Genomic DNA, 17,259 nt, shown 5'->3' with positions numbered 1-17,259 from the left:
GCATGTCCCTTCTCCGGCTCCGACACAGAGGCATAGCTAGGCAGCTCTGCACGCTGCCCTGTCCGCAGGCACTGCCCCTGCAGCTCCCATTGGCTGTGGTTCCCAGCCAATGGGAGCTGTCGGGGACGGCATTTGGCTGCCTCTATGCCTAGGAGCTAGAGAGGAGCCATGCCGCTGTTTCTGGGAGCCACGCGGAGCGGCCCCCGACCCTGCTCCCCAGCTGGAGCACCGGAGTGGGGCAAACCCCATGCCCTGCACCACTGGGAGATCGAGGGCTGGATTAAAATGGCTGGTGGACTGGATCTGGCCTGCAGCCTGTAGTTTGCCCACACCTTTCGTAGAGACTTGTCCACGCTTCAGGGATTCACGCACATCAGCCAGGATTTGCAGTGACACTCAAATAGCATTGTCCAAACAGTCGGGTTTATTAGTCAGCTGGACACAGCCTAGGAAGTCCCTAGGTTAGCATAGAGAACTGAACATTAAAGTACAGACCTTTCTGGTCAGTCCAGAGCCCAGCCAAGCTGTAGTGAACCTCCCTGGACAAGCTCCATCTGTCTCCCCCTCTGACCTCTTTGGTCAGACTTCAGGTGAGCAGCCAAATCTTATACCTGCTCCTCCTGACTCTCCAGTCCTCTGTTCTCCAGCTAGCAGTTGCTCTGCTCCCTTTGGAGACGGAATCCATCTCCCTCTGGGTCCTTGGATGGTAGGTGCCAAGGTCCTGGTGACTAGATTTGCCATGGTATTCCCAGTTGCTCCACTGATATGGGGATTGAGGCCCAGACAGCCGGGCGACACCTACACCTATGTCTCTTAACCTGCTCTGAGAGCAAACAGCCCTTTTCCCCCCACTGAGTAACAAAGCAGCATGTAGGGGAAACTGAGGCACATATAAATGTCATAAAAATATCACAGACCATTTCCACTTTGTCAGAGGTGGCTGTTACCTTTGTGTGTGATGGAATTTACTTTTCTTTTTTGAAGAACAGGTTTATTCCCATTCACATAGTGTGAAAACAGCAAGGGGTCGTCACTAATAAAACACGGCTACAGCCCATACCAACACCACATGCGTCTCTTCCACCCTCCCCTCCATTGTGGTGGCTGGTGTGTTGCGTCGGCAGGTTTGCGTGTGCAGCAATCTGGCTGGAAAAGGCTCAGGGACACAGTCTAAGGGAGGTCCCTACGGACCAGACCCAGAAGAACGGGTAGATCTTCCCAGTAAAGAAGGCAGTGAAGGTGTGGAGGAGGGCCATGGTGTCAGCATCGTAGAAGCACACAACCCCTCCTTCATAGTCCAGATACACTCTGATCTTGCCAGGGCTCTGCGACTGGTCCAGCAGACTCCATTCTGCAGTGACTTCTCGGTACTGGCCCCTGGAGAGCTGGATGGCCCATGTGCCTTGCCTGGGGCTGAAATTGAACCATCCCTTCCTGCTGGCAGATTCCCTGGTGACGCCCAGAGCCCAGCCCCCTGTGCTGGCCACCTCTACATCCCAGTAATGCGTCCCCGACTCGTAGCCATCAGAGCCCAGCACGCAGGAGTAAACGTCGAATCTCCCCAGGCCATCAGGCAGTGATTGTCTCGGACCTGTGTTCCTTAGGCTCTTCCTCTCTGCAGACAGCTCCAGACTGGGGTGAGCTGTTCTCGGGTCCAGGGTCACGTCCGCTAGAGACAGACAGATGGGGGGCGGAGGGTGGGGACAGTTTCAGGGAAGGCAGTTGGCTCATTTCAAAGACTTAAATTGGTCCAGCTGGAGAATGAGACGTTTTAAAGCAAAACTCCAGCAAAAGCTGGGAGTCAGGGAGAAACATCTGCCTAGGAGCACGGTGCACTCTGCTTAAACCACAACTCTCTATGCCCCTCCCAGACTGGGACAGAACCCAGGAGTCCTGACTCCCAGATCCCACTTCCCCATAACCCACTAGACCCTCTCCCCTCCCACAGCCACTGTTAGAACCCAGGAGTCCTGACTCCCAGCTGCCCACCGATAACCCACTAGATCCCTCCCCCCTCCCACAGCCAATGTTAGAACCCAGGTGTCCTGACTCCCAGTTGCCCACTGATAACTCACCAGATCCCACTTCCCTCCCAGAGCTGGGGATAAAGTCCAGGAGTCCTGACTCCCAGCCCCCACTTTTCGTTAACTGCTAGACTCCTCTCCCCTCTCACAGCCAATCTTAGAACCCAGAAGTCCTGACTCCCAGTTGCCCACTCATATCCTGCAAGACCTAACTCCCCGTTTTGGATTTACTGGCTTTGCGAAATGCTTCTTTCCAACCTGAAATGAGAAGAGAACAAGAGGCCAGGGCTTAGTCCAGGGCAGTCAGCTGCCTAGCTAATTTACATATAGTCTAGAGATCAAATTCACACTCACTCGGTCTGCCATGGCTTTTCTCTGTGGACACAAAGAGACAGCACGTTAGCTGGGGCCTGGGTTCCAAACCCATCCATTTCTCGCTCCGGGCCCAGCATTAAACCCACTCCACCAGGAGAACCGATGCTCAGAGACACCCTGGGTAGCCTAAGTCTGCCCACCTCCCTTCTCCCAGCAGAAGAACCTCCTCGGCCCAAACAAAACCTTCAGTTCCAGATTTGAGCCTTTTTGAACTTATTTTTGTATACCTGAAATTCAAGGCAATTCTGAGAGGAAAAATCCACATGGATCACATTGGGAAGGTCGAAGCCAAATATTTTGATTTTCTTCAGCATTTCAGTTGATTTCATTTTTTTCCCAACTCAAACAACTGGTGGAAATGGACATGAATTCACAACACATTTCGGTGTCATCGAATCTGCATTTTTCACTGAAAACAAAGTTTCAGTCCAAAAACTGCACCCACAATCTAGACACCACGCTGGGGTGGGAAGGGCTGATGGATCCCCTAAAGGAACCAATCACTGCCTTTCTGGGCATAACACCGCAGCCCCGGATTTGCTAGGGCATTTGCTTTCCCCCAGCCGCTTGCACCAGTGCTACCAGAAACCTTGCCCGGTGGAGCCTGATTTAAAGGAGTCATTACGCAGTCTGAGTTAACATGGCCCAACCCCCATGAATGGCTGAAGGTGAAGAAGAAACGTACTTAGCTCTGTGTAGATGGCACCTGTAAAACAAACGGAGAAACACATTCACCGAAAGGGCACCGGCCACCAGAGGGTGTTGTTAACTCTCAGGACAGCAGGGATCATCTCTTCCTGGGTGTCTGTGCAGCGTCCAACACAAGGGGGCATGGATCTCAGGTGGGGTATCTAGAGGCTACTGTGGTACGCAGAAAAAAAATATACCCACAGACCCCACTCCCACTCCACCCCAAGGCCCCGCCCCCACTTGGCCTCTTCCCCCATGGCCCCCCCCGTGCTGCACCTCTTCCTGCCTCCCAGCTTGCTCCTCTCTGTACTCTCCCCCTGTCACTTGCCCTCAAGGCAGGAGAGGGTAGAAAGGAGCAAGTGGTGGGTGGGTGGGTGGTCTCAGGGAGAGAGCAGGCAGGAGTGGGCGGGGGGCACTCAGGGGCGGAGAGGAGCGAGCAGCAGGTGGGTGGATGGCGGGGACACTTGGGGGAAGGGGCAGAAAGCAGTGAGCGCAGGTGGGGGGCACTTGGGGGCGGAGAAGAGCAAACGGCAGGTGGGGGACACTCAGGGGAGGGGGTGGAAAGGAGCAAGCAGGAGGTGCTTGGGGGCGGAGAGGAGTGAGCGGTGGTGGGTGGGTGGGGGAGACACTCAGAGAAAGGGGTGGAGAGGAGTGGGTGGGAGGCGCTCGGGATGAGGGTGAAGAGGAGTGGGTGGGAGGCGCTCGGGATGAGGGTGGAGAGGAGTGGGTGGGAGGCGCTCGGGATGAGGGTGGAGAGGAGTGGGTGGGTGGCGCTCGGGATGAGGGTGAAGAGGAGTGGGTGGGAGGTGCTCGGGATGAGGGTGGAGAGGAGTGGGTGGGAGGTGCCCAGGGAAGGGGGCGGAGAGGAGTGTGCAGGAGGTGCCCGGGGGAGGGGGCGGAGAGGAATGTGCAGGAGGCGCTCGGGAGAGGGGGCAGAGAGGAGTGTGCAGGAGGTGCCCGGGGGAGGGGGCAGAGAGGAGTGTGCAGGAGGTGCCCGGGGGAGGGGGAGGGGGCGGAGAGGAGTGTGCAGAAGGTGCCCGGGGGAGGGGGCGGAGAGGAGTGTGCAGGAGGTGCCCGGGGGAGGGGGCAGAGAGGAGTGTGCAGGAGGTGCCCGGGGGAGGGGGAGGGGGCGGAGAGGAGTGTGCAGGAGGTGCCCGGGGGAGGGGGCGGAGAGGAGTGTGCAGGAGGTGCCCGGCGGAGGGGTCGGAGAGGAGTGTGCAGGAGGTGCTCGGGAGAGGGGACGGAGAGGAGTGTGCAGGAGGTGCCCGGGGGAGGGGGCGGAGAGGAGTGTGCAGGAGGTGCCCGGGGGAGGGGGCGGAGAGGAGTGTGCAGGAGGTGCCCGGCGGAGGGGTCGGAGAGGAGTGTGCAGGAGGTGCTCGGGAGAGGGGACGGAGAGGAGTGTGCAGGAGGTGCCCGGGGGAGGGGGCAGAGAGGAGTGTGCAGGAGGTGCCCGGGGGAGGGGGCAGAGAGGAGTGTGCAGGAGGTGCCCGGGGGAGGGGGCGGAGAGGAGTGTGCAGGAGGTGCCCAGGGGAGGGGGCGGAGAGGAGTGTGCAGGAGGCGCTCGGGAGAGGGGGCAGAGAGGAGTGTGCAGGAGGTGCCCAGGAGAGGGGGCGGAGAGGAGTGTGCAGGAGGTGCCCGGGGGAGGGGGCAGAGAGGAGTGTGCAGGAGGTGCCCAGGGGAGGGGGCGGAGAGGAGTGTGCAGGAGGCGCTCGGGAGAGGGGGCAGAGAGGAGTGTGCAGGAGGTGCCCGGGGGAGGGGGCAGAGAGGAGTGTGCAGGAGGTGCCCAGGGGAGGGGGCGGAGAGGAGTGTGCAGGAGGTGCCCGGGGGAGGGGGCGGAGAGGGGTGTGCAGGAGGCGCTCGGGAGAGGGGGCGGAGAGGAGTGTGCAGGAGGCGCTCGGGAGAGGGGGCGGAGAGGAGTTTGCAGGAGGCGCTCGGGAGAGGGGGCGGAGAGGAGTGTGCAGGAGGTGCCCGGGGGAGGGGGCGGAGAGGGGTGTGCAGGAGGCGCTCGGGAGAGGGGGCGGAGAGGAGTGTGCAGGAGGTGCCCGGGGGAGGGGGCGGAGAGGAGTGTGCAGGAGGTGCCCGGGGGAGGGGGCAGAGAGGAGTGTGCAGGAGGTGCCCAGGGGAGGGGGCGGAGAGGAGTGTGCAGGAGGTGCCCGGGGGAGGGGGCAGAGAGGAGTGTGCAGGAGGTGCCCAGGGGAGGGGGCAGAGAGGAGTGTGCAGGAGGTGCCCGGGGGAGGGGGCGGAGAGGGGTGTGCAGGAGGCGCTCGGGAGAGGGGGCGGAGAGGAGTGTGCAGGAGGCGCTCGGGAGAGGGGGCAGAGAGGAGTGTGCAGGAGGTGCCCGGGGGAGGGGGCGGAGAGGGGTGTGCAGGAGGCGCTCGGGGGAGGGGGCGGAGAGGAGTGTGCAGGAGTTGCTCGGGGGAGGGGGCGGAGAGCAGTGTGCAGGAGGTGCCCGGGGGAGGGGGCGGAGAGGAGTGTGCAGGAGGTGCCCAGGGGAGGGGGCAGAGAGGAGTGTGCAGGAGGTGCCCGGGGGAGGGGGCGGAGAGGAGTGTGCAGGAGGTGCCCAGGGGAGGGGGCAGAGAGGAGTGTGCAGGAGGCGCTCAGGAGAGGGGGCAGAAGGGAGTGAGCGAAGGCAGAAGGCGTTCGGGGCGGAGAGGAGCGAGCAGTGAGTGGACTGGCAGGGGGACACGCGGGGGAGGGGTCGTAGAGGAACAGGCAGGAGGTCTTAGAGGATGGTGGAGAGGAGCGTGCAGGAGGTGCTCGGGGGAGGGGACGGAGAGGAGTGTGCAGGAGGTGCCCGGGAAGAGGATGAAGAGGAACAAGCAGAGGGTGGGTGGGGAGTCTTGGGGGTGGGGACAGAGTAGGGGCAGGGCCTCAGGGTGAAGAGGTGGTGGAGCACCTACCAGCAAAAACAAACATCAGCACCATGGCTACACACAAGGAAAATACTTATAACGGAAGGGCTGGGAAATTTATAACATCTGACAACCAAATGAAGATTAATTTCCTTTCCTCTCTTAACATGAATTACCAGCAATGGGGAAAATATGCCCAAGTAGAAAGTGGGAGGGTCAAGTCATGTGAGCATCCGAGGATCTATGCGGCCTACAGTGCCCAGGACCTGCAGATCAGTCGAAGGACATTTTGTTTCTTTCTTTCCAGTGGCAAAAGGGTTAATCAGGATCTTTACCTTTCTCTTTGTGAATCCTCCATAGGCAGAGGGCAGCCAAGATGAGGAAGCAAACGCAGATCATCAGGATTACAAGGATTACAAAGAGAGGGACCCGCCAGGAAGAAACTCTGGGAAAGAAAGTGTCTGCAGGGGAAGAGAACAACACAGGTTAACTCATGTGACCCATTCTGCCCCATGCAAATGTGACACAAAATAATTAACAAACCTAGTAACAGGTTGTGGGACCCTTTTATCTCCTTGTGCTAGACAGAAAAGGCTGGAATCAGTTCTTTTGTTAATATTTATTTCCTGAGATTTCTTTTTAACATTAGAAATAGCGGGCAAACTGGTTGGAAAATGGGCTTTCCATTCCACAGGAAATTTTGATATATCAAAATTTGTTTGTGTTCCTGGTTGGAATGTACGGGTGAAATGTCAGAAAGAAAATTAAAAAAAATCCAGTTCTGAGCCCTCAGAATGTTTCATTTCAATGACGTCAACCTGTTTTGGTTTTGGTAATGTCAAAAGGTTACAATACAATACAAAATATTAAATAAAAATATATCTTATGGGTTTAATATTGTGACAGGGTCAGGCCAGATGGCTACAGGAGAGTGACACAAGGCAGATATATAAGCCCCAGGTTAAGTAGGTCCCCTTTCCCAGGGTAAGGTAACAGGGAAGGTTCCAGAACAATCAGGATCTTTCTGGAAACAATTAAGGCAGACAGGCTGATTAGAACAACTGCAGCCAATCAAGAAGCTGCTAGAATTAATTAAGGCAGGCTAATCAGGGCACCTGGGTTTAAAAAGGAGCTCACTTCAGTTTGTGGTGCGCGTGTGAGGAGCTGGGAGCAAGATAGGGTGACCAGATAGCAAGTGTAAAAAATCAGGACGGGGGTGGGGGGTAATAGGTGCCTACATAAGAAAAAGCCCCCAAAATCAAGACTGTCCCTATAAAATCGGGATATCTGGTCACCCTAGAGCAAGAGGCGCAAGGAGCTGAGAGTCAGAGGGTGTGCTGCTGGAGGACTGAGGAGCACAAGTGTTATCAGACACCAGGAGGAAGGTCCTGTGGTGAGGATAAAGAAGGTGTTTGGAGGAGGCCATGGGGAAGTAGCCCAGGGAGTTGTAGCTGTCATGCAGCTGTTACAGGAGGCACTATAGACAGCTGCAATCCACAGGGCCCTGGGCTGGAGCCTGGAGTAGAGGGAGGCCTGGTTTTCCCCAAACCCTCCCAACTCCTGATCCAACACAGGAAGATCTTTGAGGCTAGCAAAATCCACCAATAAGCGCAGGACCCATCAAGACAGAGGAGGAGCTTTGTCACAATATAAAATATATAAATATATAAATATACTATAATCTAGTAGAGTATGAATACGCCAATAAAACATCAAAGTCCAAACAAACTGAATCCAAAGGATGACATTTTTGGAACAAAATGAGAAAGTCAAAATGATTCGATTTGACTAATTACAGTCAAATATCTAGTTGAAATAGACACGTTCCCAGTAGAGGTTTGCTTCCAACAAAAATGCATCTGCTTTGAACATTTTCTAACCAGCTCTCATCAGGATATTCCACTATTATTATTTATTATTCGTATGACCTTGAGTCCCTAGCCATAGACCTGGAACCTACTGTGCTAGGGGCTAGACAAACACAGAACCAAAAGACAGGGTCCCGTCACGCTGAACACTGCATAGACGCACAGTGACCGAGATCAGGGTCCCATCGTGCTGACACACAGTGACCGAGATCAGGGTCCCATCGTGCTGACACACAGTGACCAAGATCAGGGCCCTGTCAAGCTGAACGGTGCAGACACACAGTGACCTAGATCAGGGCCTTGTCGTGCTGACACACAGTGACCGAGATCAGGGCCCTGTCGTGCTAAACACTGCACAGACACACAGTGACCGAGATCAGGGTCCTGTTGTGCTGACACACAGTGACCGAGATCAGGGTCCCATCGTGCTGACACACAGTGACCGAGATCAGGGCCCTGTCGTGCTAAACACTGCACAGACACACAGTGACCGAGATCAGGGTCCTGTTGTGCTGACACACAGTGACCGAGATCAGGGTCCCATCGTGCTGACACACAGTGACCGAGATCAGGGTCCCGTCGTGCTAAACACTGCACAGACACACAGTGACCGAGAGCAGGGTCCCGTCGTGCTGACACACGGTGACCAAGATCAGGGCCCTGTCGAGCCGAACGGTGCACAGACACATAGTGATCGAGACCAGGGCCCCATCGTGCTGAACACTGCACAGACACACAGTGACCAAGATCAGGGTCCCGTCATGCTGACACACAGTGACTGATATCAGGGCCCCATCGTGCTGAACACTGCACAGACACACAGTGACTGAGATCAGGGCCCCGTTGTACCAAACGGTGCAGACACACAGTGACTGAGATCAGGGTCCCATCGTGCTGACACACAGTGACCAAGATCAGGGCCCTGTCAAGCTGAACGGTGCAGACACACAGTGACCTAGATCAGGGCCTTGTCGTGCTGACACACAGTGACCGAGATCAGGGCCCTGTCGTGCTAAACACTGCACAGACACACAGTGACCGAGAGCAGGGTCCCGTCGTGCTGACACACGGTGACCAAGATCAGGGCCCTGTCGAGCCGAACGGTGCACAGACACATAGTGATCGAGACCAGGGCCCCATCGTGCTGAACACTGCACAGACACACAGTGACCGAGATCAGGGTCCCGTCATGCTGACACACAGTGACTGATATCAGGGCCCCATCGTGCTGAACACTGCACAGACACACAGTGACCGAGATCAGGGCCCCGTTGTACCAAACGGTGCAGACACACAGTGACTGAGATCAGGGTCCCGTCATGCTGAACACTGCACAGACACACAGTGACCGAGATCAGGGTCCCGTCGTGCTGACACACAGTGACCGAGAGCAGGGCCCCGTCGTGCTGAACACTGCACAGACACACAGTGACCGAGATCAGGGTTCTGTCGTGCTGACACACAGTGACCAAGGTCAGGGCCCTGTCGAGCCGAACGGTGCACAGACACACAGTGACCGAGATCAGGGCCCCGTCGTGCTGAACACTGCACAGACACACAGTGACCGAGATCAGTGCCCCGTCATGCAGAACACTGCACAGACACACGGTGACCGAGATCAGGGTCCCGTCGTGCTGACACAGAGTGACCGAGAGCAGGGCCCCGTCGTGCTGAACACTGCACAGACACACAGTGACCAAGATCAGGGCCCTGTCGAGCCGAATGGTGCACAGACACACAGTGACCGAGATCAGGGCCCCGTCGTGCTGAACAGTGGCCAGACACACAGTGACTGAGATCAGTGCCCCATCATGCTGAACACTGCACAGACACACGGTGACCAAGATCAGGGTCCCGTTGTGCTGACACACAGTGACCAAGATCAGGGTCCCGTCATGCTGAACACTGCACAGACACACAGTGAACGAGATCAGGGTTTCGTCATGCTGACACACAGTGACCGAGATCAGGGCCCCATTGTGCCGAACGGTGCACAGACACACAGTGACCGAGGTCAGGGCCCTGTCACGCCTGGCGCTGCATAGACATACAGTGATAGAGATCAAGGCCTGCTGCACTGGGCACTGTACTGACACACAGTAAGGTATTGTCCCTGTCATAAAGTTCTCACTATCTATAAATGCCATTCTCCACCACTGGAGATCTGGCTCCAGCTCTGTGATTCTTTGTTTCATCAGCAGCTCACCAGAGATGACAATGGCCGATACTTTCTCTGGGCCGGGCGAGCCAGGGCTGAGGGTGCAGGTCAGTGCTGGATCCGAGCTCTCGGTTATCACCACGGTGCTGGAGACGTTGAATATGCCGTCGTCACTTTGCAGTTTCTGTTCGGACTCTGGAGTCAGGATTTTTTGATGGCTGTTTCTCCAGAGCACATTGGGCTCCGGGTACCACCCTGCAGAGAGACATGTGACCGAGACCCCCTGGTCCTTGTACAAACTGACGTCGAGGAGAGGATCCGAACCAGAGCCTGGGGAAACAGATTAACAGGAATTCTCCCTTGATTTCACGCTCTCCTCATTGCTGCTGGTCACACCAGGGCCTGGTTCCCCTCTCGCCCACCCCCGTGTAAGTCAGTTTACCCAAGAGAAGACTCGGAGCCACAGAAACATCGGGCTGGTTGGTATCATCATGTCCAGCCCCCTGCGCTGAGGCAGGATCAAGCAAACCGAGACCATCCCTGAGAGGTGTTTATGCAACCGGTTCTTACAACTCTCCAGTGACAGGGTTTCCACAATCTCCCTTGGAGCCTGGTCCAGAGCTTAACTCCCCTTAGAATTACAAAAAGTTTTCCCTAAGATCTCACTTCAATCGCCCTTGCTGCAGATTAAGCCCGTTAGTTCTTGTCCTACCTTCAGTGGCTACGACGAACACATGATCTTCATCTCCTTTGTAACAGCCCTTCATGTATCTGAAGGCTGTTATCAGGTGCCTCCTCAGTCTTCTCTTCTGAAGCCTAGACATGCCTCGTTCTTTCAACCTTTCCTCCTAGGGCCGGTTTTCTAAATCTTTGATTGTTTTGTTGCTCTTGTCCAGACACCCCCCCGCCCAGCTTGTCCATGGTTTTGTGGCCCCCTGAACTGGACACAGGCCTCCAGATGATGCCTCACCAGCACCACAGAGAACAGGACTGTTACCTCCCATGGCTTACAACACTTCTCTTGCTCGGCTCTACCCAGGGAAGAGTCTCTGAGGGTAGAAGGCTCCTCAAACACAGGGAGAGGGAGAGCCGATGGCTGGGCACTGGAGCTCAGATATCCACACTGGAAATAAGGGGCACATATCTGCCATTGCAGGGCATCGTCTATGGAAGGAGGCTCTGTCGGGCTGCTGGGGAGCCCACATCCCTCGGGGTCCTTACATGCAGCCTGGGCGTCTCTGCCCCACAGGCTCTGCTCTGGCTCACCAGAGCTGGGCTGGATGGAGGAGTCACTGGGGGAGGTTTTCTGGCCTGCGACTGCAGCAGGCTGCATGGGGAGGTCCCCCTGCCATCTCCCCCCGCCCCAGAGCTGCACAGGCTGAATCCAGCATCTGCCCACCCCAGGATCACTCACTTGTCAGGTGGAGCTCCAACGTGGCATCGCTGAAGTAGGTGTCGGACTGGAAGTCACAGAGGTAGCGTCCTTCATCCCGCAGGGTGAGGTTCCAGATCCGCAGGGCCAGGCTGCCACTCTGGATCCTGTCCCGCAGGAGCTCCGTCCTGCCCCGGTACCTCTCACCCTGCACCTCGCTCCCATCCGGAAGGTACACGTGGACATCCTGGCCTAGCTGGGGCCGGCTCCATTTCACCTGCATGGCCTGGGCGCTGAGCGCGGGGGAGAGGTGGCAGGACAGCAGCACAGTGCCCCCCAGTGGGGCGGAGAGGGGGCCGGCAGGAACCAGCACCTGGAAACTCACTGGGGAAAGGGGCAGAGAGACAAGCCTGGGGTCAGAGGGGAATGGCAGGAAGCAGCTTCACCTCTCACACAACCCAGCCCCCAACCCCACCACCCAGTGGATCCTGGAGAGAGGGGCTCAGGGAGAACTGTGAGCAGGAGAGGGAGGGGTAGAGTGGGGGGAAGGAGGCAGGGAGGGAGGAATGGTGTGTATGTGGAGGCCAGGATGGAGGGATGTGTGTATGGGAAAGGAAGGAGGATAGATGGATAGATGACGGAGGGGTATGTATGGGGATGGTTATGGGGGGGATGGGTGGAAGGATAGAGGGGTCAATATGGGGATGGATGGAGGACTGTGTATGGATGTGGGTGGATGGATGGAGGGGTGTGTATGGGGATGGATGTGGGGAGATGAATGGGTGGATGGATGGATGGATGTGGGTGGATAGAGGGGTGTGTATGGGGACGGATGTGGGGGGATGGATGGAGGGGTGTGTATGGGGATGGATGTGGGGGGATGGATGGAGGGATGGACAGTGACTCCATTTGTCACACATTATTGTGCATGTGCGTGAGTGCTAGATCCTGCGCTCTCACCCCCGAGCCCAGTGCATTACCAGGGCAGTCACCCCAGACTGTCCTCGCCGTACATGAGAGACGGCTGGGGCCCTGTGACCACCCAGCACCATTAAGGACAGAGCCTCCTTACCAGCCACTGCAGCCTGAATGTGCAGGAGAAGGACGGTGGAGAGCAGGGCAGCGCTGGAGTGTGGACGACGGGCTCCCAGCATCTGGCAGAGCGACTCTTCCTGGCCTCAGCAGCCAATGAACTACGGGGAAACCAAGGATACAAGGGATGAGAAGGGGAATAGCTGCTCACCCGAAGATCCCCTTCTTGTGTCAGTGGGAACCAGGAAGGTGGTTCATCCCACGAGGGAAAGCTGCTGCACGGTGATCCTACACAAGCATTTCATGGAATAGGATAATAGCCTGCTATTGCCACCACCTGGAGGAGCTACTCCTTCAGCTCCAGCAATTGAGGCTCCAGCTATGAGCGATGAAGGCCTGGGGGTCAAACTCCGCAGTCCACTTACATGCCGGGTGATGCTGGACAGCTTGCTGGGCAGGCAGCACGTCTGGGACTATAGGCTGCACATTTCAAAGGAGCGGAAAGGAATCAAGGGTCTGAGCGGAAGAGTGGGTGGGAAGTTTTTGGGGGTTGGGAGCCTTTTCCATAGAAAAGAGCAGTTTAATCATAACTGAAATATTTTGCAGGAACATGTCCACTTCTGAGAACATTTTACAGGGGAAAAGTCAAAGGGACTCATTTCAGTTCAATAAGGGCAAAATACTACCTTGGAAATGTGTCCTTACAATTAATTTCACTGTGACTTTTATCCCATTAAAGTCTGAAATAAAATATATATTATTTAATATTCCATATAATGCACAGTATTTAATAATATATATCATATACCAATTAATGACTACAATATATTATAAAATAATAATTATATAGGCTTGGGAGAATTCATTTTTTAAAATAATTTTGATGGATGAAATCAAAGTTCATTTTAAGCATTTTTTCCCCAGTTTTTATTGATTTAACTTTCCACAGTTGCGCCAGATCATGGGTTTAAACATTTCCCCCCATTTTTATTTATTTGAATTTTCACAGTGGTGGGAAATTATTGAGGACAGGATCAGATAACTATTTAACGATAGTAATTGCTGAGATACCACAAGTGAACACTTTATAGCTAGTAAAACACGAACTGTTCACATCACATGGCAAAACACACAAAGTAGCATGTTTAAATAACTCTAAGAAGTTCCCAGGCAGCAGAATTCTTATTTGCCTATCTGCAAATTTCCAGTATCATCGAGGGAAATATTTTTTTTTATCAGTTTGGTAAAATCGATGTTTACTGACATTTTCAGATACAAATTGAATCCTTCTGAGCCTACTTAGCATTTAATATAATAACAAATGTAATATGCACTATATATTAGTCAATATAATATAATATAGACCATAGTATACATATCACAATACACTTAACAATATTATATAATAATCAGTTTAATATACAATAGGACACGCTAAACAAAATGAACTGAAACAATAAGGTTGAAATGAACCAGTTTACCTCCCCAACTGCAGGCATTAGTATAGAAAAGAAATGATGAGTGAAACAAAGATCGAGATTTCGCAGAATTTTCATTTCATGGGAATTTGGGGGGTAGGGCAGAAACAGGGGGTGTTACGCCAAATTAGATCAGAAACATTATTCAGCCTGTCAGAATTCTCCATGGAAGGGAAATTCTGGTTCCCACTCAGCCCCACCCCATGGCCTGTTGGCAAAGTCAAAGTGCCCAGATTTCAGGAAGGGCCTCAGCAAGGCTTGATCCTTTGTGCTGGAGTGGCTGCAGAGTTCTGAAGGCGCATGGGGCGCAGGGGCTATGGATGGAACAAATCTGCTGTGCAGGCCTGTGTTTGGGGCCATGATTCTCAAACCTTGCATGGGCAGAGCATGCTATCCGAGCAGGCTGAGGATCTGTGGGATGGACAGACAGACAGAGGGGTGAATATAGGTTGCACAGACAGGCAGAGGGTGTTTGGGATGCACAGGTGGAAAGAGGGTATATCAGATGCACGGACAGACAAAAAGGTGTTTGGGATACATAGACAGACAGAGGGTGCATGGGATACACAGACAAGCAGAGGGTGTTTGGGGTGCATAGACAGACAGAGGCATGTTTCGGATGCACAGACAGAAAGAGGAGTGTATGGGATGCATAAACAGCGGGGTGTTTGGGATGAACACACAGACAAGAGTGTATGGGACGCACAGACAGGCAGAGGGTGTATGGGATGCATAGAAGGAAAGACAGAGGTGTACAAAGGATGCACAGACAGACAGAAGGAAGGCATAAGGGACGCACAGACAGACAGAGCATTGCATGTGATGTACAGACAGATGGGGGGTTGCATGGGATGCACAGACACAGGGCATATAAGGGATACACAATCAGACAGAAGTTGTATGGGGTGTACAGGCAGACAGGGGTATTTGGGATGCACGGATAGGCAAAGGGTATATGGAATCACAGACAGACAGAGGGATGTTTCAGATGCACAGACAAACACAGAGGTGTAAGGGATGAACACACAGAGGGGTGTTTGGGATGCAAAAACACACACAGGGTGTATGGGATGCACAGACAGGCAGAGAGGTATATGGGATGTGCAGACAGACAGAGGGATGTTTGGGATGCACAGACAGACAGAAGGGAGCATGGGATGCAAAGACAGATGAGGGTATATGGGATGCACACACAGAGGGGTGTTGGGGATGCACAGACAGACAGAGGGTGTATTGCATTCACAGACAGAGAGAGAGTGTGTATGGGAAGCAAAGACATACAGAGAGGTGTATGGGATGCACAGAAAGACAGAGGAGTGCACGGGATGCACAGACAAAAGACAGAGGGGTGTATGGGATGCACAGACAGACAGAACTGTGGACGTGATGTACAGACAGACAGAGTGGTGGTTGTGCTGCACAGACAGACAGAGGGTGTGTATGGGATGCACAGACAGACACAGATGGTGCATATGGCATACACAGAAAGACAGAGGGGTGTTCAGGGTACATTAATAAAAAGAGGGTGTACGGGATGCACAGACAGGCACACGGCATGTTTGGAATGTAAAGACAAATGGAGGGTGTATGGGTGCACAGCCAGCCAGAGGATGTTTGGTATACACAGACAGAGGGGTGTATTTGATGCACAGACAGGGACAAGTTGTAGGGATTTAAAGATGGACAGAGGGTTGTATGGGATGCACAGACAAACAGAGCGGTGCACAGAAAGAAAAAGCGGTGCATGGGATGAACAGACAGAGAGAAGGGTGCATAGGATGTACAGACAGACAGAAGGTGTCTGGGATGAACAGACGGACAGAGGGGTATACGGCATGCACAGATGAACAGAGGGGTGTATATGATGCACAGTCAGAGGGATGTTTGGGATGCACAGACAGAGGGGTGTATGGGATGCACAGATAAGCAGGGGGTGAATGGGATGTACAGACAGATAGAGGGTTGGATGCGATGTACAGACAGACAGATAGAGGATGTTTGATATGCACAGACAGACAGAGGAGTGTATGGGATGAACAGAGGGACAGAGGGGTGTATGGGATGTACAGATGGGCTGAGGGCTGCATGGGATGCGCAAACAGACAGGGGGTGGATGGGATGCACAGACTGAGGGTCTATTGTGTGCACAGACAGTATCAGGAATGATCCCTGAGCCCCTCTTGGTATCTGCAGTCCCTGGCAGCGCGTTGGAGCTGATTCCCTAGTGCGTGGGAGGACGCGCCCAATCTCTCACTGCCTCTTCTGGCCAGGCCTAGCTCTGGGGCGATTCTTGTCTCCAGCCACTCTGAGGGCCCAGACCCCCAGTTCAGCCAGTTGTCCTCCATCCCTGCAAGTTGGGTGGAGCATTTCCTGTCATATGCACTTTCTGAGCCCGTCCTGAAAGCGAGTTCCAGCCTAAGCAAACGCCCCTAGGGGTGAAACCCAACTGGGCGTGGCAGTCCTGCCCTCCACTCTCGCTCCCCCCAGAGTAACCCACTGGAGTCCCTGGGGCTGGTTCTCGTCTCGCTCACCCTGGTGTAAATCAGGAGTAATCCACTAGAGTCCCTGGGGCTGGCTCTCCTCTCGCTCACCCGGTGTAAATCAGGAGTAATCCACTGGAGTCCCTGGGGCTGGCTCTCCTCTCGCTCACCCGGTGTAAATCAGGAGTAATCCACTGGAGTCCCTGGGGCTGGCTCTCCTCTCGCTCACCCGGTGTAAATCAGGAGGAACCCACTGGAGTCCCTGGGGCTAGATCTCCTCTCGCTCACCCAGTGTAAATCAGGAGGAACCCACTGGAGTCCATGGGGCTGGCTCTCCTCTCGCTCACCCGGTGTAAATCAGGAGGAACCCACTGGAGTCCCTAGGGCTGGCTCTCCTCTCGCTCACCCGGTGTAAATCAGGAGGAACCCACTGGAGTCCCTGGGGCTGGATCTCCTCTCGCTCACCTGGTGTAAATCAGGAGGAACCCACTGGAGTCCCTGGGGCTGGATCTCCTCTCGCTCACCCGGTGTAAATCAGGAGGAACCCACTGGAGTCCCTGGGGCTGGCTCTCCTCTCGCTCACCCGGTGTAAATCAGGAGGAACCTGGAGTCTCTGGGGCTGGTTTCCCCTCACCTCGCAGAGATCAGGAGTAACCCCCTTGCAGTCCCTGCGGCAGGCTCCCCTCTGGTTACAAATGTAACTTTCGCTTTCTCTTTCTGTATCCTCTGCTGCCCCCGTGTGGCTATTTCGCAGAATTGTGAGTCTCTGCCACAGACTGCCTGGGTCACCTTGGGCAAGGTCCCTGAATGCTCTGTACAGACAGTGCTCGCTCCTGCCCACAGGGGGTGTGGTGGGTGAACACCTTTGGTGGGAGGTGTTCGGATACTACAGTGAAAGAAGCAAATAAGCACTGGGGCTCCATCCATGAC

The 17,259-nt window shown here is 54.7% G+C and overlaps 1 protein-coding gene across 8 annotated transcripts; it reads right to left on the bottom strand.

The window, feature by feature from the left end:
* Positions 1 to 401: 401 nt before the first annotated feature.
* LOC115641022 (butyrophilin subfamily 1 member A1-like) lies at positions 402 to 17,029 on the bottom strand. Of its 8 annotated transcripts, none has more exons than XM_030544109.1 (9): positions 16,381 to 17,029; positions 12,412 to 12,532; positions 11,382 to 11,723; positions 10,016 to 10,297; positions 6,277 to 6,402; positions 3,085 to 3,105; positions 2,379 to 2,399; positions 2,256 to 2,282; positions 402 to 1,669 (listed from the first exon to the last, which is right to left on the bottom strand). In XM_030544109.1, exons 2-9 carry the CDS (start codon positions 12,491 to 12,493, stop codon positions 1,158 to 1,160), a joined length of 1,413 nt encoding a protein of 470 aa, XP_030399969.1. In that variant the 5' UTR covers positions 12,494 to 12,532; positions 16,381 to 17,029; the 3' UTR covers positions 402 to 1,157. The 8 variants fall into 8 exon arrangements, with proteins under 8 accessions (XP_030399969.1, XP_030399970.1, XP_030399971.1 ...); XM_030544110.1 differs by having other exon boundaries at positions 16,441 to 17,029; XM_030544111.1 differs by having other exon boundaries at positions 16,559 to 17,029.
* Positions 17,030 to 17,259: the final 230 nt, after the last annotated feature.

Source organism: Gopherus evgoodei, unplaced genomic scaffold (assembly GCF_007399415.2).
Source record: "Gopherus evgoodei ecotype Sinaloan lineage unplaced genomic scaffold, rGopEvg1_v1.p scaffold_33_arrow_ctg1, whole genome shotgun sequence".
Lineage (NCBI taxonomy): Eukaryota > Metazoa > Chordata > Testudines > Testudinidae > Gopherus > Gopherus evgoodei.
The sequence above is the reverse complement of the archived record's forward strand: the minus strand, read 5'-3'. Positions and strand labels throughout refer to the sequence as shown.

Coding starts and splice junctions, on each gene's coding strand:
- LOC115641022 (XM_030544109.1), bottom strand. CDS start 12,493: ATGCTGGGAGCCCGTCGTCCACACTCCAGCGCTGCCCTGCTCTCCACC. Junction 3,106..6,276: donor GAGGATTCACAAAGAGAAAG/GTAAAGATCCTG, acceptor TTTGTTTTACAG/GTGCCATCTACACAGAGCTA. Junction 1,670..2,255: donor AGAAGCATTTCGCAAAGCCA/GTAAATCCAAAA, acceptor GTCTGTCTCTAG/CGGACGTGACCCTGGACCCG.